Genomic DNA, 23,054 nt, shown 5'->3' with positions numbered 1-23,054 from the left:
TGGATCACGATCACATGCATATTAATTTAGTCCAAATTGAGAAGCCATCAAGAATTATTGACTGCTCTATGCCCGTTTAATTTGGAATATCTATTCGTCGTTCGACTGTTCGAGAGTGTAACGTTGCAGTAGGGTTTCTGATTATTATACTATATAAGTGCATTAAAATAATATGAAATATCACTGGAGACGAGACAGCAGAAATAGACAACAGTTGCAAAAAGAGACAAAGGTGGTGCAGTATAGAGTCCATATTATTTGCCTTAACGCAATTTTCAAACCAAAAGCTCTCAAAAAGCAAACCCAAATTTGTCGCAAAGACAAGTGGAGATTCTATTGACCACACCCACCCATTTGATTTTTCTTCACTCTGAGCCAATTGCATTTTCAATTGTTTATTGCCTTGTTAAAGTGTACGATGTGATTGAATTTCATCATCCAATGAGAGCATGCCGTGTCAGCAAAACGGAATAAGTTTGTTGTAATTTTTCCTTTGAGCCAAAACAAGTGAAAGACGTATGATATCATATAGGGGCATATAGGAATTCAATTATTCTAGTTCTAACATATCTGACCTATTTGGTTGTACCAATTATATAACGAGTAGAAACGAAAGATTCGGTTCAATTAATTTGTAGCAACCGTTTAAATGATATATTTATTTATTTTTGTTTTTCGACGAAGGCATTTGTCATTAACTTGAATAAGAGTTTACATAGTCCTTATAAATGATATATTTATTATTCATATTTTTGTCAACGTAAGAAAAATGATATTTCAAAATACCAAAATTTAATCAATATATTATGAAAAGGCCTTTGTTTGGTTAAAATACCAAATTAAAAATAGGGAACAAGAATAATTTAGTATTCTTCTATACATGTTGAAAATAAACTGAAATAAAAATATTTTATAGTTTTCACACATATCTATATAACAAAAACAAATCGAAACCGTCGGCTCCACCAATATAGTGGATGCAACTTTACGTTCTGATTCGATCGTTGTACGCAGATTTAGGAAACTCTTATACTACTTTGATAGTTTGAAGATTTCGGTCTATAATTTCTAAATCCTCTGTCCAGTCAATCCATATCAAGATGACAACTGATTCCCTTGTTGCCACGAGATCGTAGAGACACTTAAAATAGAAATATTTTTATATCCAAACATATTTTTTTTTTTAAATTGAAGCTATTCTATTTTCCCCAAGATTAGCATTATTCAAATGGAAAAGATTTTAGACTGATTGAGAAATTTGCAACTTATCCATCAAACGCAGTTTAGCTTTCATATGACACAACTGGATTCAGGATTCTTTTCGTAGTCATAATTCAAAGTCAGGAAATCCAATCTTGGCTTCTGTCTGAAACAGTAGAATTCAGATTTTTTCCCAGGAGACTCTTACTTCGGAATATGACTTCAGATATTCAACAAAGGTGATAATGTAAAAGATTACCAAATCTCATGAAAGGTTATGTGTTTGAAAGTTTGCGATTTAGATGATAACCCATCCAATTTTTTTCACAATTTCTCCAACTTTCTTTTTTTTTCAAATTTCGATTAGACCAAACATCAATGAACTTTAGTCAGTTTGCTTTTTTTATGTTGAGCCGGAGTACACTTAAAGCCTTGATTCATATTAAACATACATGAAAATGGATAAATTTGGAAACAATACATTTATACATATGTAACTGTTATACATTTCTCTTCTTTTTTCATGTTTTCAGGCTGGCCCTAGTAGGGAACCTTCAAAGACGATTGTGGTCAGTCAGATCGACCCTGATGCAACAACAGTGCACAGCATCCGAGATCACTTTGGGCGATACGATAAGATCCTCAGCATTCATATCAGCTACTCAACAGTGATTGAATTTGAAACAGTAGAACATGCTACCAAAACTCTTGAGGCCACCGATAAGCGGTAAGATTCAAAAACATATCTCTTGAAAAAGTGAAAAATCTAAAATATTTTTTTTTTTAATCATAATGTTGTGTTTTAGCGTTGACAGAATGTGTCGAAATGTTTCCATCCATTATGCACCTGAAATTGAAGGTGATTTCGTTCCCATGAATTTTGGTTGTGCCACATCTACGTATACGAGAGTTTGTGTTTTCTTTCGGTAAAAGTGTTTCCTGTTGTTTTGTGTCTGACTATCTATTGTGCTAGTTCTTTTGCTAATGTTTTTGTCAATTTTTGCCAATGTTAGTAACTTTCAACCGGTTTAAGCATTTTGGAGTTGGAAAACTTGTAAAATCAAACAAGGGTGTGCTCCGCATTTTTTTTTTGTAATGATCCAAACTATCCTCATTTTTTTTTTCTTAAAACTTATAAAGTTTGAAGTTTTAGACATTTGACCTTTTAATCTAATATGATATCTAGAGACAAACACAATACCGCGTTTAAACAATCAGAATAAATTATTGCCAAATTAATTTCCGAAAAACCTTTATTTTTTACTGTTAAATATATATGACTAAACAACAACAAAAAAATAAACTAATTCATAGTCAATGTCATCATTGTTCATTACTCTACCACAAAACATCGACAAACATGTTTTTTCTTCATATATTTGAACGTTTGATTAGAGCTCTTAACTTTTTCAATGATGTGGCTGCTTAATAATTTAGAATACATATTCCTCCACCTCTTTTTTTTTAAAAAAATATTATATATATATATATATATATATAAGCAAATAAAAAATTAAATATGTGGTAACTACAACAGAATTTTTTTTGGAAATGAAAAATTTTCACCTCTTTCATCTCTATTATATATATATACTTGTATGTACATATAAAATTTAATATACATGGGGTGACTGAGTAATTTCTATACGTTATCAAGATGTGGGCCTTACCAATGATCATAGGCCTATAAAGAAGGCTAATATGAGTATTCGACTCAAAGAAACATTTTCTCTCTCTGTTCTTCTAGGCTTTTATTGGGCTTTATTTCAACATGTATGTTGTATCACTAAATTAATAAGCTTTTAATGTATTGTCTACATTTTGAAACTAATCTATTATATTAAAACAAAAATACATTTAGTACTTGCTTTCAAATACTTTTATTTTTTTTTAAGTGTTTAAAAATAATTTTAATAATTATTTATATTTAATTTCGAAAATTAGTTATTAATTTAAATATTTTTAGAGTTTCTTAAATATAGGTAATTTAGATTTGATTTGATTTGATTAAAAATAATAAATCAGATATTAATTTAGATTTGATTTAAAAATTCTAATTTAAATAATTTTTATACTATTAAACATTTTTATCAAAAATATCTAGAATTTTTGGAAAAAAAAATAATTCACATATGAAAAATAATGGTCATATTTGAAATATAAAATATTTATAATGATGTAAATGATATAATATTTATGTTGCTTATATAATATATTTACGATTATGATTTATTTACAAAATAAAAATAAAATAATAGGTAAAATTCAAATGTATAATTTAAATATTAAAAATATATTTTTTAAAATTCATAGAACTAAAAATATATATAAAAATCGGGTTAAAAATATTTTGGTAACTAAAATCACTAATTTTGAATTATACATGTATATCGAAACTATATTTTTCATACAAAATAAAAATATAAAAAATTAAAAATTATTGCATACACTCTATAATATGGTTTGAAAAACCAGTTGTACACTCCCTTCGTTGATTAAATTTTAGAAAACTATAATGCTAAATAATACTGTTAATACATCTCAAACTTTTAACAAATATTTATATTATACGGTAATATGAACGGAAAAGTTAGAATTATGTTTTTATAGTAGTTTATTTTGAATTAATATTAGCAGACGAGTTAAAATTATATTTTTATAATCATAATTAATTTAATACTATAAAAATATATCTAAACACAAAAATCAATATTTTCACTTATTAAAAAATATATTTATAAAAATAATTATATCTAAACTCAAAAACACAAATTATATTATAAAATTCGTTAAACAATAAAAAAATATTCTCGTACGGATGCATGGAGTTAGAATCTAGTTTGTACATTGAATTTCAAATACACATGTAAAGTCATTCTTTTTTTTTGTGAAAACGTAAAACGAAGTATAAATTTACATATTTAATTGTTTTTTTTTCTGTCATCTGATTGATTATATATTACAAATGGAGTAATATGGACTATTCTGTAATGGACTATTCTGTAACTGTAATGTACATTTTTATCTGCATATAAAGATCTACGATATATGATTATACTTGCACTATGCTCTACTTGCACTGAAAATCTTATGTAAAATTGCATCAATTAACTTATATTCTCCGAAAATAAAAATTTATATCTCATAATGTAAAATCATTATTGGATCGGAGGACGCCAACCAAGTTTAATTTGTTTTAAAAAAGATTATCCTCGATGATCACCTGATTTTTTTTTTCTTAGGCTAGTGAAGAACTTTAAATAAATAAATAAACCATTTAAAAAAGAAGAAAAAATTGATGAATTGAACTTCCAATGGAGAAGATAACGTATATAAAGATGAGGTATACGATTATCCATTGGAGCTTCAATAAAAAGCTTCAATTTACACAGCCATGGTGGTTGTCTCCCACATCTCCACTTCCTCCCACCAAATCTCCCCTTCCTTCTTCCATCTCCGTCTTCGAATCCCCGCCACGTCGTCTCCTGCTTCTTCATCTCGCCCCAAACGCGGCGGCGGCGGCGGCGGAGGAGGATTCGCCTTGTCAATCCGAGCATACATAGAGAAACCCAACTCAATCTCCAGCTTCGCCAACACAGTCATCGGTTCTCTCCCGGTTATCGGACTCCTCGCCAGGATTCTCAGCGATGAAGGCGGCGTCGGAAGAGATCTCGTCGATTTCGCCGAGTTTCGCAAACGAGTTGGGAATAAATGCTCCCCTTCTGATTCTAGGGCTTTCTACGAGTTCCAACAGCGAAGAGGCAAGGTGATTTCTCTTCCTTCGCTTTCGATTTTTCTCCAAATTCTTTTTATCATAGTTTGAGTTTGATCATATAAGTTTTTGGGATATTTACAGTTAATACATATGGTTTTCTAGGCATTTTAGTTCCCCCTCTGAATCTACACCAGTTAAAAGATAAAAGAATCCTTTTTTAGCATTTATGTTCATATAATTTACGATTGAGATGTTGTGTGGATAAGAGTTTTGTTGCCTTTTGTTTGGTGTTGATGTGTGATCAGTTTTTGTAAGTGGCTTTGTTTTGGTAGGCAGGAGAACCTTTGTATGTGCTTCTTTGCTGTTGGGTTGCTGCAGTAGGTGCAGGGCTTCTCAAATCTGAAGAGATCCTTGAAGGTGTTACGAGGGTTAGCATTTCAAATGATCTCGAGTTCGAAGAACAGAACTTCATTGCTTTGATGACTCAAGCTAGGCAGGTTGGTTTCTTAACTTCATTGCAAACATATAGTTCTCTGCTAAGAAATGAGTTTCAGTTGTCAAAAATTGGGTATATTTGGTCCATTACACATCTCCTTAGCTTCGATCTCAAAGAGTCTTTTGCTTCAGAAAGGTTGATGATTTCTTGGTAATTGCAGAGAAGGGCAAAGTTGAACGTTGCTGCGCCAACAATCCCGATGGAATTAAGAGTTGAAAAGGCTCTTGAAGGAATCTATGCTTGTTGCTTCAGGAGAGGAGTTATAGAAGAGGAAGATGAGAAGCTTCTTCAAGTGATGCTAACCGCGGTTTTCCCATCGGTTGACAAGTCTGAGATAGAGAGAATCATCAAAGCCAAGGCTACGAGAGTCGCGGAAGGAGGAGAAGAAGAGAATCTCATGGCTGAGAAACGGCTGCCTAAAGAAGCTATTCAAATGCAAAGGAAGGATCTTGAGTTCCTCCAACAACAAAACATAGAATCTTAACAAATGGACCAACATGTTTTCTCAGTTCGGATAAAAAGAAAATGCAATATTTTTAAGTGTATCCATGTTTGGTGTTACTTTAATCAAGAATTTAGCAGTCCGTAGTCTCTAGGAGATATGCATGATAACAAAGTACTTTGATGGCTGGACAGAGACAAATCCTAAGAAACTGTAGTATGTTCCAATGGGTACCATTTAGAGTTTTTAAAGTTTTTTGTAAACCTAAAGTTTGATTCATTATATGATCAAAATTCAAATTTCTAAACCAGAAAAATACTTTTGAGGAAATTTAAAAATGGTTTGGACCAAAAATTACTGATTTTTCTTCATTAAATTCGATTAATTTGTATACTTTTTTAGAATTATAAAAAATGATGACAGCAAAAGTGAAAACAGCAAAAAAAGATTTACTGAATAAGTGTGTTTGTAATTTTGTTTGAGAAAATGACGTTGTAGAAAAAAAAGTAGTAACCTTTAGAGTTAAGAACATGCTTCCACCGAACTAACCGAAACATTGTTGATGATGATGACTTCGTGTAATGGAATCGAAACAAGAATTTAAAAAAAAAAAGAAAAAAAAAAAAGACTAAAGTTCTACCTATTCATGTAAAATATACTCCTTGAATCGTTGACTCAAAACTCTTTCGAACAATGGCACCGAATCTTCTTCATGCGCTTTTGATATTCCTCTCATTATCTATCATCACTTCGTCTCTGTCATCTCCGCCTCCGGTGACTGTTCACCAAGACTATCCTCCTTATCTATGGCCCTTGCCGGCGGAATTTTCCTCCGGAGACGAAACCCTCTCGGTGGATCCCTCCCTCTCTCTAATCGTAGCTGGAAATGGCGGCGGATCGCCGATTGTTAAAGCCGCGTTTGAAAGGTATATGGGCATGATCTTCAAGCACTCTTTCGGTAGAGCTTCTTCTCTCTTGTCCAGGATTAGATTTCTGAGAATGGTTGAGTATGATATTACTTCTCTCAAGATCGTTGTTCACTCGGATTCTGAGGAGGTAAAAAGAAAAAAAAAAAACAAATCTTTGGCTCTCTGATGAATCGAAATTTTAAATTCTGTTTTGGAAGTGGCAAAATCAATTAGATTGGTTTGTTTTCTGTTTTATTTTCAGCTTCAATTCGGTGTGGATGAGAGTTATACATTGATGGTGTCGAAGAAGAAAGAGCAATCGATTGTTGGAGCAGCCACGATCGAGGTTTTGTTGCTGCTATTATATCTTCTTCATCTGAGGAATGTGTTCTGTGATCATCTTATCTACTTTTTTCTTGTGGTTTCAGGCTAATACAGTCTATGGTGCGCTTAGAGGATTGGAGGTGTGTAAGTATTTGAGTATAATGCTACATTTTGACTCTGTGATTACACACATTGGTTTCTTGTGGCTCGACGTGAAGTTTCTTGATAAGAATCAGCTAAATTTCAGATGATCTTCTTGGTTTATGGATCAAATATATTACAGTGTATACGTTTTATTTGCGGTTGAAAAACTTTCACTTTGCTTTAAATGAGTACTTTTTCTGAAAATCTTGCAGACATTTAGCCAATTGTGTGCTTTTGATTATCTAACCAAATCTGTGCAAATATATAACGCACCCTGGTTTATTCAAGATAAACCTAGATTCCAATACCGTGGCTTGCTGATAGGTAAGCCTCCATGCTCTCTCTTGTTTTCATTTCCATCGAACTGAAAGAGAAATGCAATCTTGAGCTCGTTTTTTTACTTGCTACTTATACCCTTTTTGCAGATACATCAAGGCATTATTTACCAATTGATGTTATTAAGCAAATAATTGAATCTATGTCCTTCGCTAAACTTGTAAGAAACTATACATTGTTATTTTTTCCGGGAATACACGTAGTTGAACTTCCTTTCAAGGTTTATTAGATATCTAATTTATTCCCTTCTTTTTCTTCCATGGGTGGTTATGTGAGGTAGAATGTCCTGCATTGGCACATTGTAGACGAGCAATCATTTCCTCTTGAAACACCTACATATCCTAATTTGTGGAAAGGAGCTTATTCGAGATGGGAACGTTATACAGTTGAGGATGCCTCTGAGATTGTCAGGTATAGAAGTTGCTTACTTATTTCAAGTCCTCCATGCATATTTTGATTGAGTGAGTGAATACATCAGCTATTCTTTCTATTTACTAGTATTCTTTGTTTTGTTTTTTCCTCTTTTGCGATCTCCACTGTGAAGGTTTGCCAAAATGAGAGGTACTTTCTTGGCTAATTGACATAATTGTTATGGCAAGCAACTCCTCAATAGTTTAAGCTGAGAATGCTTTTAAACGGATTTGTTACTGATTTCTATTATATATTTCTTGCAGGTATTAATGTCATGGCTGAAGTAGATGTCCCTGGTCATGCGGAATCATGGTACAAATAATATTTTTGATCCTGTTGCTCTCTCTTAATGTCACACTGTTATTAGTCATACACAGTTTTTTTATCTTCCAGCCGAGAGTGTAACATACTAACTTCTAAGATTTGGAAAAAGAAAAAAAATTGTGGATGTACTTTGTGTTACTATACTCCTAATGCTCTAGAATAAGCTATGATGTGTTGGTTTGAGACTTTGAGCTATCAATTATTATCATCTTTTAAACTATCCTTTTTGAGCGTATGGTTTGCTTTGGATGCAGGGGAACTGGATACCCTGATCTTTGGCCGTCTCTGTCTTGCCGAGAGCCTCTTGACGTTACTAAAAATTTTACATTCGATGTGATTTCGGGCATTTTGTCAGGTTTACTTCAACTAGTTAGCTTCTTTTCTAGTTTTCTAACTCAGGTAGTTTTAATCTTGTAAAGTTAAAAAGTTAAGCTTGAGATGCGGCAAAAAGGTATCAGGAAATCTGATGCATCTAACATCATATCTTGCCTTGCATCTTAGTTTGTGTAATATGTGCATCTATCTGTATGTCCTGTTTTGATTCTCATATTTCCTCTCGCATCTCGGTTTGTAACAGATATGAGAAAGATATTCCCATTTGAGTTTTTCCACTTGGGTGGTGATGAAGTTAATACAGGTTGGTTTTTTTTTTTTAACACCTAAAGTCTATGGTTTCATTTCATTTGGTTATTTGCTTTATAACACCTCAAGACTAGTGATGGTTGCATGTTTTGGCAGATTGCTGGAAAAATACAACTCACGTCAAGGAATGGTACAGTCATGTGTCTTCTTTTTATGCCCCTCTCGTCTCGTTAACCATTCATTGAAAGAGACTCTTAAGTTTATTATTATTATTACACTTTTTTTTAACAATTGGGAAAATACAAAACAGCATCAAGCATCATTTCACTTTATCATTTTGTTTGATGTGTTCATCGCTCTAATTGCAGGCTTCAGGATCGCAACTTCACCACTAAGGACGCATACAAATACTTTGTACTCCGAGCGCAACAGATAGCAATATCGAAAAATTGGACACCAGTCAACTGGTATAATCTCTGACAAACATAGCAATAAATTTATGTGTATAGCTTCTTATGATACATTTTATGTGTCAAGTTCTCCCGTTCTTCCAGCTTAAACTTACTGCAAAAGTTGAATCAAGCTTATAGGAATTTGTTAATGTAAAAAAGGTTTCTAATAATTCTGGCCTTAACAAGTTCTGTTTTGTATGGATTTGAAAACCAAAAGATTGACACGAATATTGTGGTGACTATGAATGATCCTAGGGAAGAGACTTTCAGTTCCTTTGGAAAAGATCTTGATCCCAAGACTGTTGTGCAAAACTGGTAAGATCATGCAATACCATAGAAAAACCAGAAGTCTTATCCTTTTTGTTGTATGATATCTGTTAAAAAAAAAGAAAAAAAAAAACTGAGATTGAAAATATTGTTGCATGCAGGCTAGTGTCTGATATATGTCAAAAGGCAGTAGCAAAAGGATTCAGATGCATATTCAGTAACCAAGGTTATTGGTACCTAGACCATCTAGATGTCCCGTGGGACGAGGTTTACAACACCGAGCCTCTAAATGGAATTGAAGATCCTTCTCTCCAAAAGCTTGTGATTGGAGGAGAAGTTTGCATGTGGGGTGAAACAGCTGATACATCCGTTGTACTTCAGACGATTTGGCCCCGAGCTGCTGCTGCTGCAGGTAAACTCTAAAAATGATCTTTAGCCATGAAAAGTTATAGGTCTCGTACTTATTCAAACACTTGAATGCTCATCTCTGCTTTGCTAATGAATGGTTGATGAAACAGAACGAATGTGGAGCACGAGAGAAGCTGTGTCAAAGGGAAACATAACGTTAAACGCATTGCCGCGTTTGCACTACTTCAGATGTCTACTGAATAACCGTGGCGTTCCAGCGGCTCCAGTCGATAACTGGTACGCACGAAGACCACCTTATGGACCTGGCTCTTGCTATGCTCAGTGATCCAAAATCATATATGTTCTCATTGTAATTTGAACTATATGTAATGTCACTTGTCTCAAAACTGTTTTTTTTTTTTATATATATAACCTGTCTTCATCTCGATTACTCAAATCAAAGTTGTGTTTTGTATTCTTGCAACGATAATCAATCATGAGAACATCTGAATTTGCGATCTAGATATATACAAGAGTGCTCTTACCACAAACACCAGAGTTTGGTTTACTTTAGAAAAGAGAGGCTGTTGATAACATCCGAAATTGAACTAGCAAAACAACATGGACCTATGGCCTGTAATGATGTTTAAACATAGCTACAACTTTGATTTGTATCGATATTTTTAAGTTTTGATTGTTTGAAGGCTAAATATTTACGTGTGCATTCGCATACTTGCATTTGAAAACATTGTGTTCTGGTTTTAGTTTTAGAAAATGAATAAAACATTGAATATTAATATATTTCCGTTCGAAACCAAACGTTTTATTTTATTATATAAACGTGGAATTAGGTCAAATACGAACTCAGTCAAGTCCCATATATAATTAGCTATTTATATATGTTTTTCGGTTAAATTATAATAGTACAACAAGCTATGTATATAGTTCAGGCCTCTTCTTGATATAGTATATAATTTTCGTAGAGACATCTATATAAGCAATGAGGAAAAGGAGAAGAGATATATATTGCATTGACGTCGACCTATAGGTTACAATTATTGACCAAAGAACATCATCTATAGCGACTGCGTCCTTCGATTCTCAAGAAAATCCAACATTATATTATATCACATTATATCTGGTTTTGACTAGTTCTACACCTATCTTGTCAAACAAACAATTTCATGAGGTTTTACTAACTCGCTTTAAAATAGTTTAAAGTCGTTGTTGTCTTCTTGATGATTGGAGATGATTGGAGAGAAACTACGTTCTAAGAACTTTAACCAAAACAAACTACATTCTAAAGTGAAGAGAAACTACGTTCTAAGAACTTTAACCAAACAAAACTACATTCTAAGAGAGTAAGTGAAGAGAAACTTAGAAGTTATAAACTTCAGGGTGATTCTAAAAAGATTTTTTTTGTTGGTCAGATTCCAAAAAGATTGGTAAATTTTGTTAAAAAAAATAAAATTAATTAATAGTTTTAATGTGTATATGCTAGTTTTGAAAACAGTCTATTAGTTTCAGTATAGGATTCATTTTCAGTTTCAATTTGTATGTTTCAAATAATACGTTTCAGATTTTTAATGTTTTTTTTTATAAAATACATGAATATATTTTTAGCGAAAATTAACAAAAAATCCAACATAAATTTAAATTTCAATTCATAGATTAATTTTCTTTCTTGATCTACGTACAAGTTAGATTATCAAAGCAAACACTAATAAGAGAGAAACTGCGTAAGAAATCGTTGATCATTTAAGGTAGTTAGTAAAATTGATGCCTAAAATATGTGATCATACGTTGACCACTGAGCATCTTATGGAAAGAAAATAATTTACTGCACACGATCCTGGTCAGCAGAAGAGTACTTTCAAAACTATTTTTTACTAATTTTGTTTACGTCTGCTTTTTACTAATTATTATGAAATTGTTATGCGGTATAAAAATATTAGTAGCGATAGAGACTCTTAGATATAAATAAGATTAACGTAAAATCGATTAGATGGAATTATAGAATTCATTTTTCCGAGTAAGCTTAGATTTTTTGTTGTTGTTGTTGTTGACAACAGCCAGTTTTTTATACAACACTACGTTCGAAAAATGTAACACCACAATAGCTTATCGTTCTAACTTTAAACATATGATTGATAACACAATCGTATTCATTACCATCGGGAATGTCAGTACTATTTCTGAGGAGAAAAAGTTTGTTTTCTTCTCCATATGAAAACCAATTAATATTGCAAACAAGACAAAAATAAAGAATAAATTAAACAACAATCATTACTCTCAATTATCACGGAAAAAAGTTATTAAAAATATCATCATGCTTTTTACTTCTTGCAATTCATCAAAGATTGTCAATAAATTTGTAGTACAAATTCTTAATGAAATGAACTAATTCTCAAAAAAAAAAAATATAATTGAATCAATTATGGTATTTTTTTTCCTCTTCAACGTTACCAACTTACCATAGAAAACTTGGACCTAAAATTTCGACATAGAAAAGAATAAGACTGAATAAACAGACCCTATTTAAAATTTAAATCATTTGAGTTGTGTGTATAAAAATCCTAAATCCTAAGGTACTGTAATTAATATCTGGTCCTAAAATTAAATGTACAAGCTAAAAACGTGAGAGAAGTAAATTTAAAATCTTTGACAAGCAATAAATGAGATGCTGACAAATTGATTTCAAAGTTTTCAACGCGTTTCTATAAGAATTCAATTTCGTGCAGCTAATCAGGAGAAAAATAGTTAAATTAAAGGGTAAATTCATCGTTACTTTTATATACTAATATATTCTTCTTAATAAAAAAATTACTACTTCCTCCCACTTCCCATCTTTCCTTTTGTGTTCATCTTCCCTGCGCTTTGCCCCAATCTCTCTTTCTCTCTCTACGGAAGAAAAAATAAAAGGATCTATCTTTGACGGCTCTCTCAATCTTCCTCACTCCGTAAGTTGCAAATCTCTCTTTCTGTCTCCCATATATGTATCGTCCGACGAAAACCCAGGAGAATTGCTCAAGCCCTTTTTGTTTATCCATCTTATCTGATTCTCGATTTCTGTTTCGAGTCTATGTCTCCTTTTTAGGTTGTATTGTCCTTTCTCGAGGTCCTTCTTGTCGAATTGAATTTGCTTATTCTTTTGTTTTTATTCTTGTTTGTGAATCATTTCGTCGCTTGAAATCTTATGGTCACACTGTTTGTTGTAGTTAGCTCTTTCTCGCTAAAATTGGCTAATTCTGATGTTTATTTTCGTTTTCTTCTTCTGCAGTTTGGCTACGTCGTGTTTGATCTGATACTGGACTCTTCTCGCTTCCTGCTTCGTGTCCCTGGTTTCGGTATGTTTTAGGGTTTTAGTCGGAATAGACTGATGGATTCGCTGGAGCTTGATAATTACTGTTAGATCAGACGTATAATTCAGCCATCGCTGAAGTAAAAAGTATATGGAAGAAGCAAAGATCCTTCACAAGTTTTTTGGTTTGCAGTAGATGTTGAGAGGGAAAAGTAGCAGTTTTTTTGTTGGATTTTGGGGATAAAAAGTGAAGTCTTTGCGTGTGTAATCTGAGATAAAGATTGGATGGTGGGAAGAGAGGATGCAATGGGGAATGATGAGGTTCCTCCTGGTTCTAAGAGAATGTTTTGGCGGTCTGCGTCTTGGTCTGCTTCACGTACTGCATCACAAGTTCCTGAGAGTGAAGAGCAGCATCTGAACAATCCGTATGCTAACAGTTCTGGGCCGAGTCGAAGATGTCCAGCTGCTCCTTTAACACCTCGATCACATCATAACAGTAAAGCTAGAGCTTGTTTACCGCCATTGCAGCCTCTTTCCATTTCCAGAAGGAGCTTAGATGAGTGGCCGAAGGCGGGCTCAGATGATGTAGGTGAGTGGCCTCATCCACCTACACCTAGCGGGAACAAAACCGGGGAGAGACTGAAGCTTGATTTATCATCAACGCAGCAGCGGGTCCCAGATAAGAGCTCTGGTCTAGCTAAGAGGGAGAAGATTGCTTACTTTGATAAAGAATGTTCAAAGGTCGCTGATCATATCTATGTGGGTGGAGATGCTGTGGCGAAAGACAAGAACATATTGAAGAAGAATGGAATCACACATATCCTGAACTGCGTTGGTTTTATCTGTCCGGAATATTTCAAGTCTGATTTTTGTTACCGGTCGTTGTGGTTACAGGATAGTCCATCAGAGGATATAACTAGTATTCTTTACGATGTGTTTGACTACTTTGAAGATGTTAGGGAGCAAAGTGGAAGGATCTTTGTTCACTGTTGCCAAGGGGTTTCACGGTCTACCTCATTGGTGATAGCATATCTAATGTGGAGAGAAGGGCAGAGTTTTGATGATGCATTTCAGTATGTGAAGTCTGCTAGAGGAATTGCTGATCCTAACATGGGCTTTGCTTGCCAATTGTTACAGTGCCAGAAGAGGGTTCATGCGTTCCCGCTTAGCCCCACTTCCTTACTTAGAATGTACAAAATGTCTCCGCACTCCCCTTATGATCCTTTGCATCTTGTTCCAAAACTGTTGAATGATCCTTGCCCGTCTTCTCTGGATTCTAGAGGTGCATTCATCATTCAATTGCCCTCTGCAATATACATTTGGGTTGGTAGGCAATGCGAAGCCATCATGGAAAGAGATGCAAAAGCTGCTGTTTGTCAGATTGCTCGATATGAGAAAGTTGAAGCGCCTATTATGGTGGTCAGAGAAGGCGAGGAGCCTACTTATTACTGGGACGCTTTTGCAAGCATTTTGCCTATGATTGGGGACTCGGTTGTTAAAACTCAACCAGGTGACAGGAAGGTCGATGCATATAATCTGGACTTTGAGATTTTCCAGAAAGCAATCGAGGGAGGTTTTGTGCCAACTCTAGCATCATCCAACAACGAACATGAGACTCATCTTCCTGCAAGGGAAAACAGTTGGAGTTCACTGAAATGCAAGTTTGCATCAAGGTTTGAGAAGGGTTTTCGTTCTGTCTCCAAAACGCCACTTTCCAGGGTCTACTCTGATTCGATGATGATCGTGCATGCATCAGGCTCACCTTCATCAACAACTTCTTCATCATCGTCTGCGTCACCTCCTTTTCTTTCTCCTGATTCGGTATGCACGACAAATTCAAGGAATAGCCTAAAGAGTTTCTCACAAACTTCTGGGCTCTCGTCCTTGAGACCTTCTTCTATTCCACCATCTTTGACATTGCCAAACTTTTCAAGCCTATCTCTCCTCCCGTCCCAAACTTCTCCTAAAGAGTCTTTTGGTGTCAATAATTTTCCACAGCCGTATATTGAACCGTCACCAAATAGAAAGGTTTCACCTTCTCTTGCAGAGCGTAGAGGCAATCTGAAAAGGCCACTGAAGCTGCCTGGTTTAGCTGATTCCAACAGAGGAACAACTGGTTTCACTTTACATCCGGATGATAGTAATGACATTGTGTTCAACTTGGAGGGTGTTAGAAATGGTGATCTAAATCCATTAAGTGATGGCGAGGGGACAGTACCTTCTGATAGAACTGTAGATTCAGATTTGCCACAGAAGGAAATGATATCCTTAATCAGTTGCAGTAAATCTGATAAACGTGAATCAGGAAGTGGCGACTTTGGACAGCCTTTCGGTTGTCTGTGGCCAAGTATGGAGATGATTACAGAACTGAGCAGAGCTCACTTAGATTCAGAATCTGTTATAGGAATTCCGTTGCCAAGTAATGATGTAGGAGGAACCGGTAGTAGAAATTTGTACATTTGGATAGGAAAGTCATTCTCTTTCGATAGCAACCGTTCTATGTTAGATAGCAACAAAGCGATGGACACTGTGGAGAATCTTGATTGGGTAGAGATTGGTGAAACCATTTTGTCTCAGATGAACTTGCCTAAAGATACCCCTATAAAGGTAATAGCCAGAATTTGGACTTTTACTAGTGTTAAAAAGTCTGCTTGGTGATTTTAGTCGTGTCTTATGCAACCAAAATAAAAAATTTGAAACTGGAGATTACAATCTCAGTACTTTCATTACTTGGTGCTGTCAAAACTAGGATCATAGATTTTTTTAATGGTCTATTATGTCAAGAGACGTTGAATCCTTATTATTTCAGGAGTTGTATTTTGGTAGTGTAGTAGTGGTTTATTGATCTCTAGTGCTTGCTTGGTAACTGATAAGTTGCTTCTCCTTTTGTCCACAGATAGTTAGGGAAGCGGAGGATCAGACAGAGTTTCTTGCGCTGCTGAGTGCGCTATAGCACCCGCCCGCAAGTTCTTCACATTTAATCGTCCTTGCTTTTTTTTTTCTTTCACAGATTCCTTCAACTCAACACTTTTCCATTTTCAGTCACAGCATTCAGCTCAGGTGAGAAGTTCTCTAAACGCATTCCATATTACTTTGTCTTTACTTTTCCAATAAAACCCAAATTCTCATAAACCAAAGTGTCCATTTGGTTTTGCAGGGTCCTCTCTCTCACTTGTTATGGAAGTTATGTTGAAGAAACAACTCTCTTGTACAGTTTGGAAAGCCGCTTCTTCCACATTGTATCCTCAAGGGCCATTATTAGCATATTATCAGATAGAATTGTAAGGTTAAGGCTGTAAGAGGAATCTATATAATAGCAAATGCACTTTCCCTTTTTGCTGAAGTCACAGCATTTTTTTTAGACTATGTACATTGGTTTTAATATTCAACATAATACTTTTTTTCTTTTAGCAATTGCATAAATCACTATGCGGTCTATGCTACACAAGTGTCCCTCCATCACTATAGTAAATATTTTCCTTCAATGTATATACGTTCACACAATGTTGCGTTGCGTTCTATTAGTGGATATGTGCGTTCAAGAGTCCAAAAATGTCGTAAAGTCAAATCAATGCGTCAATAAAATTAACCCTTTAGCCGACTGATATTCAAAGTTTTCCAAATACTGTTATCTGTTATAACACATATCATATATGGACTCTTATACCGGCCCATTAGGCCCATCAGAGCATTGTACTTAACCTAGATTTCCTATGTACTCTATATATACATTCCAGTGATTAATAAAGTTTCTAAGTTTTCACAACACGTTATCAGCACGATAAGACTCTCTGAGCGAAAAACCCTAATAAATCCGGCCACCACCAAAACCCTAAAAGCAAGTCGAAACTTAAAAGACGCATATCTTCAAAACCGTGAGGAACCAGAAGACGATCTACATATCAAATCGAAGCCCTCGACGAGACGAATCTACTGGTGAAAACCGTTTGTCGATCCAACGTCGGACGCGCCCTCACGCACACTTACAGTACACGACGATCAACCGAAAAAAAAAAAACCAGATCCGAGTTTTTCCTTCTTCAACCAGCAGCTTCTCCAGTTTTGGTGATCAATCCTTGGAATTTGTAGCGGCTAACTGAGGTCTATTAGCTCCCAGTTTCATTAGCCTGTCAGAAATCCAAAGGTGGAAAAGGTATCTTCTAAAACTGAGAGCCATAGAACCTGTTGTTTAAACACTTCAAAACCCTATAAAAAAAAAAAATCGATCTCTAATTGATTGAAAGTGTTTGATACTCTGATGATTGATTCATAACTTGTTGATTGATTGTTTAAATTACAAGTTTATGCATGTTCAAAGGTTTTAAACTCGTTTTATAAAACCCTAATCTACAAAAACCTAACAACCGTTTTTGGCCATGTTTATGGCATAAACCTATTCGATTTTCTTCATGTTTAATAAGCTTGTTGCAGCTTATTTGATTGTTGATTCTCTTGCTTGAAACACTTGATTGAATAAACTAAGAAAATCAACCCTAAATCCTAAGCTTGATTCACGATTTTGTAATCTTCAAAATCGTAAGTCATAATGCTTAAACCCTAGTCCTTTTCACGTGATTTCTTTGTTGTCCTTGTGAAATTATTAAAACCATCGACCACAGATCCTATAGATCTCGAAATCACATCCAAAATATGTTTTCCAAACCGTTAAAACCCTAGATAAAACCCTAATCATATTCGGCTCCCCTAGGGTTCCTCCTAAACCGCCTAAAACCGGCTAAACCTGGTTCTCATTAACCGAAATTATATTCGGCTTTAACCGATTAAATCACAGCTATTAAACCGACATCATGTTCGGGGTAACTAAAACCATACCCTTTAAAATTTACTATTGCCGAGAAAGTTCCCTCTAATAGAAAGTTTCCTCATATAAAAATTTTCCTCATATAGAAATTTTCCCGACATAGAAACTTTCCTCATTTAGAAAATTACCCAAATTAGAAACTTTCCAAATTTAGAAACTTTCCTAAAATAGAAATATTCTCAAAATAGAAAGTTTCATCATCAGCATTCAAAATTTTCTCAAAACAATCCCTAACAAAATCAATCTCATGTTTCAGATGTCAAACATTCAGAAATGTGAATTCGAGGCCCTTCACGTCTCCGGGGATAACTACCTCGAGTGGGCCCTAGACATGCACTTGTTCCTTGCATCGAAAGAACTCGATGCATGTATAACCGACGGTAACACCGCATCCCGTAAGGGACAGTCTCAGGCGATATGTCACATACGCCATCATCTGGCCCCGAGCCTTAAGCAGCAATATCTCACTCTTGAGAATCCACTTGAATTGTGGCAAGCGCTGAAAAAGCGATATGACCATCAGAAAATGGTCCAGTTGCCTCAGGCAGATTTCGACTGGAAGAACCTTCGGTTCCAGGACTACAAATCCGTAGATGATTACAACAACGAACTCTTTCGTATTGTTGCCATCCGGAAACTCTGTGGCGAGAATGTGACAGATAATGATCTCCTCGAGAAAACATTATCCACATTCAGCACAGAGAATGTTGTGCTCCAACAACAATACCGTGCAATGAAACACTTATTGTACGAAGACTTGTTGTCCTGTCTTCTCCTCGCTGAGAAGAATAACCAGCTGCTTATGAGGAACAGCGCTATGAGGCCCCCGGGATCAGCTCCTGTCCCAGCTTCTCGTCAAGAGTCCTACCATGTTCAACCTGATAGATCCTCAGATCACCGCCGTGGACGTGGTAATGGACGTGGTAATGGCCGAGGACATGGACGTGGAAGACGTGGATGCGGACATGGTCGTGGCAACCGACCTAACCTCAGTTATGGTCCTGGTCGTGGTCGAGGCATCACCAAGCCGACCCGCCACACCAACCCCGATCACTCTGCTTGTACCAGATGTGGGATGTTCAACCACCCAACAAAGCAATGTCGCACCCCCAAGATCCACTGCGATCTATACCAGAAGTACGGAAAAGCTCCTGCTGAAGCCAACATGACTCAGCCAGTCAATGCTGCTAACCTGGAAGGTGACGACCTCCTTGATGATGAGAACACCACAAACGAGCAGACCGACCCCATGGACTATGAAACAGCTGATCTCCTCGATTAATTCAATCATCTGAAACTCTGATACAATTTGATTTTGTTCTTTATTTTTTTCATTTTGGGATTTGTTTCATTTTTTTTTTCCATTTGCCTTTATTCTCAGACACTGCTTTACTTTATGATTTATCACTTTTTCTGAATTCCTCAATACTGAATTCTATCTTCTATTCATAATAAAGCACACCAGCAAATGGAAACCATAGTCGTAGATAGTGGATCCAGCCACACTATCTTAAGAAACAAAAGTTACTTCATAAACCTAACCTATCAAACCGCAAATATTAGCACCATCGCGGGTCCCTCAAACCTTATCGAAGGATATGGCCATGCCTATGTGTTGCTATCAAATGGCACACAACTTGAAATACCAGATGCTCTATATTCTCCTAGTTCGAAGAGAAATCTTCTGAGCTTCAAGGATATAAGACAGAATGGTTTCCACATAGAAACCCAAGGTCAAGGGAACAAAGAATCCCTCCTAGTCACTAAAACCGTAGACGGCCATAAACAAATCCTCGAAACCATACCCGCGCTCTCTACTGGACTTTACCATGCTAAAGTCAGTATGATTGAAGCTAATACCACTCTCAAAGCCCGGTTTACTGATTATACCATTTGGCACGACCGGCTCGGTCATCCCGGTGCAAATATGATGCGTAAACTAATTCAAAACTCTCAAGGGCATACCCTCAAAGAAAACCGAGCTTATCCTCAACACCTCATGTGCACAGCTTGTTCTCAAGGCAAATTGATCACTCGGCCTTCACCAGTTAAAATCTCTAAACAAACACTTCATTTCCTAGAAAGAATCCAGGGCGATATCTGTGGACCTATACATCCATCTTCCGGACCATTCCGGTACTTCATGGTCCTTATAGACGCATCGACCCGTTGGTCATATGTTTGTCTCTTGTCCTCTCGGAACCAAGCCTTCGCTAGGTTCTTGGCCCAAATCATAAAATTGCGGGCCCATTTCCCTGACTTCCCACTAAAGACTATCCGCCTTGACAATGCTGGTGAATTTACCTCACAAGCGTTTAATGACTACTGTATGGCCATGGGGGTAACCGTGGAACATCCTGTACCACATGTCCATACTCAAAATGGATTGGCTGAATCATTCATTAAACGCATTCAATGGATAGCCCGACCATTACTCATGAGATCAAAGCTCCCGGCCTCAGCATGGGGACATGCAGTATTACATGCTGCTGAACTCATACGCATCCGGCCATCTAGTGAACACAAATATTCCCCATCCCAACTACTCTCGGGTCATGAGCCAGACATCTCCCATCTCAAAACATTTGGGTGTTCAGTATATGTACCCATTGCTCCACCACATCGAACCAAAATGGGACCTCAAAGAAGGATGGGAATATATGTTGGTTTTGACTCTCCCACCATCATAAGATATCTCGAGCCAACCACTGGAGATCTCTTCAAGGCCAGATATGCGGATTGCCAATTCGATGAATCGGTATATCCCTCTTTAGGTGGTGAGACAAACAAGCTGGTCAAAGATCTTTCATGGAATCAAACATCATTAAATTGGCAAGATCCTCGGACTCTAGGATGTGATTCAGAGATCCAAAAGATTATTCATTATCAAAAGCTAGCTAATCAATTGCCAGATTCCTTTGCTGACCCGACCAAAGTAACCAAATCGTACATCCCAGCTTGTAATGCACCAGTACGAATAGCTGTCCCAACGGGACAGACCCAAGTTGCTACAGAGTCTGCACCACGTCTCAAACGGGGCAGACCTCTCGGTTCCAAAGATAAGAATCCCCGGAAATCAAAGAAAGGTGCAATAACCGAAACCGGGATTCCTGCAATATCAGACATAGCCGCGGCTGAGACTCAATCTAATGAACCCTCAATGGAAGTTCGGGACGCCGAATCTCCAGGTTCAGAAGATAACAATGAGATCTCCATCAATTACAATATGTCCGGAATACAATGGAATCGAAAAGAAGTCGACTTAAATGCACTCTTTGCATACAAAGTAGCACTTGATGTTGCGCTCACGCAAGAGGATCTAGAACCCACGTCAATAACACAGTGTACACATCGAACAGATTGGCTAAAATGGAAAGAAGCCATAAACGTGGAGTTAAAGAGTCTCAAACTCAGAAACGTGTTCGGTCCGATCATCCGGACCCCATCACACATCAAGCCAGTGGGCCACAGATGGGTCTTTGTGCGCAAAAGGAACGAACTCGGTGAAGTCGTTCGATACAAAGCACGGCTTGTAGCACAAGGATTCTCACAGAGACCCGGAATCGATTATGAGGAGACTTATTCTCCAGTGGTGGATGCAACAACATTCCGATTCCTCATAAGTCTGGCCATAAGAGAAAATCTTGATCTGCGGTTAATGGATGTTGTAACCGCATATCTCTATGGGCCCCTGGACAACGAAATATATATGAGACTCCCAGATGGCATTGAACTAAAAGACAAAAATGCATCTCGAGATCAATACTGCATCAGGCTGAACAAATCCTTGTATGGACTGAAACAAAGTGGGCGTATGTGGTACAACCGCCTCAGCGATTACCTCATCAAAGAAGGCTACAAAAATGACCCCATCAGTCCATGCATCTTCATCAAGAAGTACTCAAACAAAGGATTTGTAATCATAGCAGTATACGTGGATGATCTAAACATCCTCGGAACATCTGGTGAGATCTCCCAAACAGTCGACTGCTTAAAAGCAGAATTCGAAATGAAAGACCTAGGCAAAACAAAGTACTGTTTGGGATTACAACTTGAGTACATCAAAGGAGGAATCCTTGTGCATCAATCGGCTTATATCGAAAAGGTACTCAAGCGATTTAATATGGACCAAGCTCACCCATTGACCAGCCCAATGGTAGTTAGAAGCTTAAGTGATGACCCTCTTGGTCCCAAAAAGGATGATGAAGAAATCCTTGGTCCTGAAAAGCCATACCTCAGTGCTGTAGGAGCGTTAATGTACCTGGCTAGTCACACTAGACCAGACATATGTTTCGCCGTGAACCTCCTCGCTCGATATAGTTCATCCCCAACTCAGAGGCACTGGAACGGTATAAAACATCTCCTAAGATACCTTCGAGGTACTCAAGACTTAGGACTCTTCTATACTAACCAAAATAAAGATGGGTTAGTCGGCTTCGCCGATGCAGGATATCTATCAGATCCGCACACTGCCAAGTCTCAAACTGGCTACGTTTTTACGCATGGAGGAACAGCCATCTCTTGGAGATCAATGAAGCAGACACTCACTGCCACTTCATCAAACCATGCTGAAATCCTAGCCATTCATGAGGCTAGTAGGGAATGCGTCTGGCTGCGCTCCATGACTCAGCACATCCGCAGAGATTGTGGTATGGACGAAGACACACAGCCCACGGTGATGTATGAAGACAACGCGGCATGCATAGCTCAGCTCAAGGAAGGATATATCAAAGGAGATCGGACGAAGCACATTCTACCGAAGTTCTTCTCAACCTCAGACTGGCAGAAGGACGGCACTCTCAGCGTTCAGCAGGTCCGATCCAGTGAGAATTCAGCTGACCTCTTCACCAAATCATTGCCTACTTCAACACACCGGAAGCTCGTCAAACAGATAGGAATGTATAGACTTAGAGATCTGCAGTGATGCTACAATCAGGGGGAGTAATGCGTGTTGTACTCTTTTTCCTTCACCATGGTTTTGT

General features: G+C 36.7%; 3 protein-coding genes across 3 annotated transcripts; all 3 read left to right on the top strand.

Moving 5' to 3' along the window:
- Nucleotides 1–4,523: 4,523 nt before the first annotated feature.
- LOC18020781 (photosystem I assembly factor PSA3, chloroplastic) lies at nucleotides 4,524–5,996 on the top strand. Its single transcript, XM_006403418.2, has 3 exons — nucleotides 4,524–4,966; nucleotides 5,248–5,412; nucleotides 5,572–5,996. The coding sequence occupies exons 1-3, from the start codon at nucleotides 4,595–4,597 to the stop codon at nucleotides 5,893–5,895; spliced, it is 861 nt and encodes a 286-aa protein (XP_006403481.1). The 5' UTR covers nucleotides 4,524–4,594; the 3' UTR covers nucleotides 5,896–5,996.
- A 499-nt stretch (nucleotides 5,997–6,495) lies between these two features.
- LOC18020780 (beta-hexosaminidase 1) lies at nucleotides 6,496–10,495 on the top strand. The gene is made up of 15 exons (XM_006403417.2): nucleotides 6,496–6,909; nucleotides 7,024–7,107; nucleotides 7,190–7,225; nucleotides 7,442–7,553; nucleotides 7,655–7,725; nucleotides 7,846–7,976; nucleotides 8,110–8,126; nucleotides 8,240–8,288; nucleotides 8,555–8,655; nucleotides 8,878–8,937; nucleotides 9,039–9,072; nucleotides 9,251–9,349; nucleotides 9,590–9,649; nucleotides 9,763–10,013; nucleotides 10,120–10,495. The coding sequence occupies exons 1-15, from the start codon at nucleotides 6,547–6,549 to the stop codon at nucleotides 10,293–10,295; spliced, it is 1,644 nt and encodes a 547-aa protein (XP_006403480.1). The 5' UTR covers nucleotides 6,496–6,546; the 3' UTR covers nucleotides 10,296–10,495.
- A 2,287-nt stretch (nucleotides 10,496–12,782) lies between these two features.
- LOC18020779 (protein-tyrosine-phosphatase MKP1) lies at nucleotides 12,783–16,660 on the top strand. The gene is made up of 4 exons (XM_006403416.2): nucleotides 12,783–12,909; nucleotides 13,230–15,857; nucleotides 16,147–16,310; nucleotides 16,408–16,660. The coding sequence occupies exons 2-3, from the start codon at nucleotides 13,536–13,538 to the stop codon at nucleotides 16,201–16,203; spliced, it is 2,379 nt and encodes a 792-aa protein (XP_006403479.1). The 5' UTR covers nucleotides 12,783–12,909; nucleotides 13,230–13,535; the 3' UTR covers nucleotides 16,204–16,310; nucleotides 16,408–16,660.
- Nucleotides 16,661–23,054: the final 6,394 nt, after the last annotated feature.

The sequence above is a fragment of the Eutrema salsugineum genome, unplaced genomic scaffold (assembly GCF_000478725.1).
Source record: "Eutrema salsugineum unplaced genomic scaffold, Eutsalg1_0 scaffold_16, whole genome shotgun sequence".
NCBI lineage: Eukaryota > Viridiplantae > Streptophyta > Magnoliopsida > Brassicales > Brassicaceae > Eutrema > Eutrema salsugineum.
The sequence above is the reverse complement of the archived record's forward strand: the minus strand, read 5'-3'. Positions and strand labels throughout refer to the sequence as shown.

Bases quoted from the DNA above. Each gene is read 5' to 3' on its own strand.
- LOC18020781 (XM_006403418.2), top strand. From the start codon at position 4,595: ATGGTGGTTGTCTCCCACATCTCCACTTCCTCCCACCAAATCTCCCCT. The intron at 4,967-5,247 runs GTGATTTCTCTT...TTGTTTTGGTAG, and splicing joins TCCAACAGCGAAGAGGCAAG to GCAGGAGAACCTTTGTATGT. The intron at 5,413-5,571 runs GTTGGTTTCTTA...TGGTAATTGCAG, and splicing joins TGATGACTCAAGCTAGGCAG to AGAAGGGCAAAGTTGAACGT.
- LOC18020780 (XM_006403417.2), top strand. From the start codon at position 6,547: ATGGCACCGAATCTTCTTCATGCGCTTTTGATATTCCTCTCATTATCT. The intron at 8,656-8,877 runs GTTTACTTCAAC...GGTTTGTAACAG, and splicing joins GATTTCGGGCATTTTGTCAG to ATATGAGAAAGATATTCCCA. The intron at 10,014-10,119 runs GTAAACTCTAAA...TTGATGAAACAG, and splicing joins CCGAGCTGCTGCTGCTGCAG to AACGAATGTGGAGCACGAGA.
- LOC18020779 (XM_006403416.2), top strand. From the start codon at position 13,536: ATGGTGGGAAGAGAGGATGCAATGGGGAATGATGAGGTTCCTCCTGGT. The intron at 15,858-16,146 runs GTAATAGCCAGA...TTTTGTCCACAG, and splicing joins CTAAAGATACCCCTATAAAG to ATAGTTAGGGAAGCGGAGGA.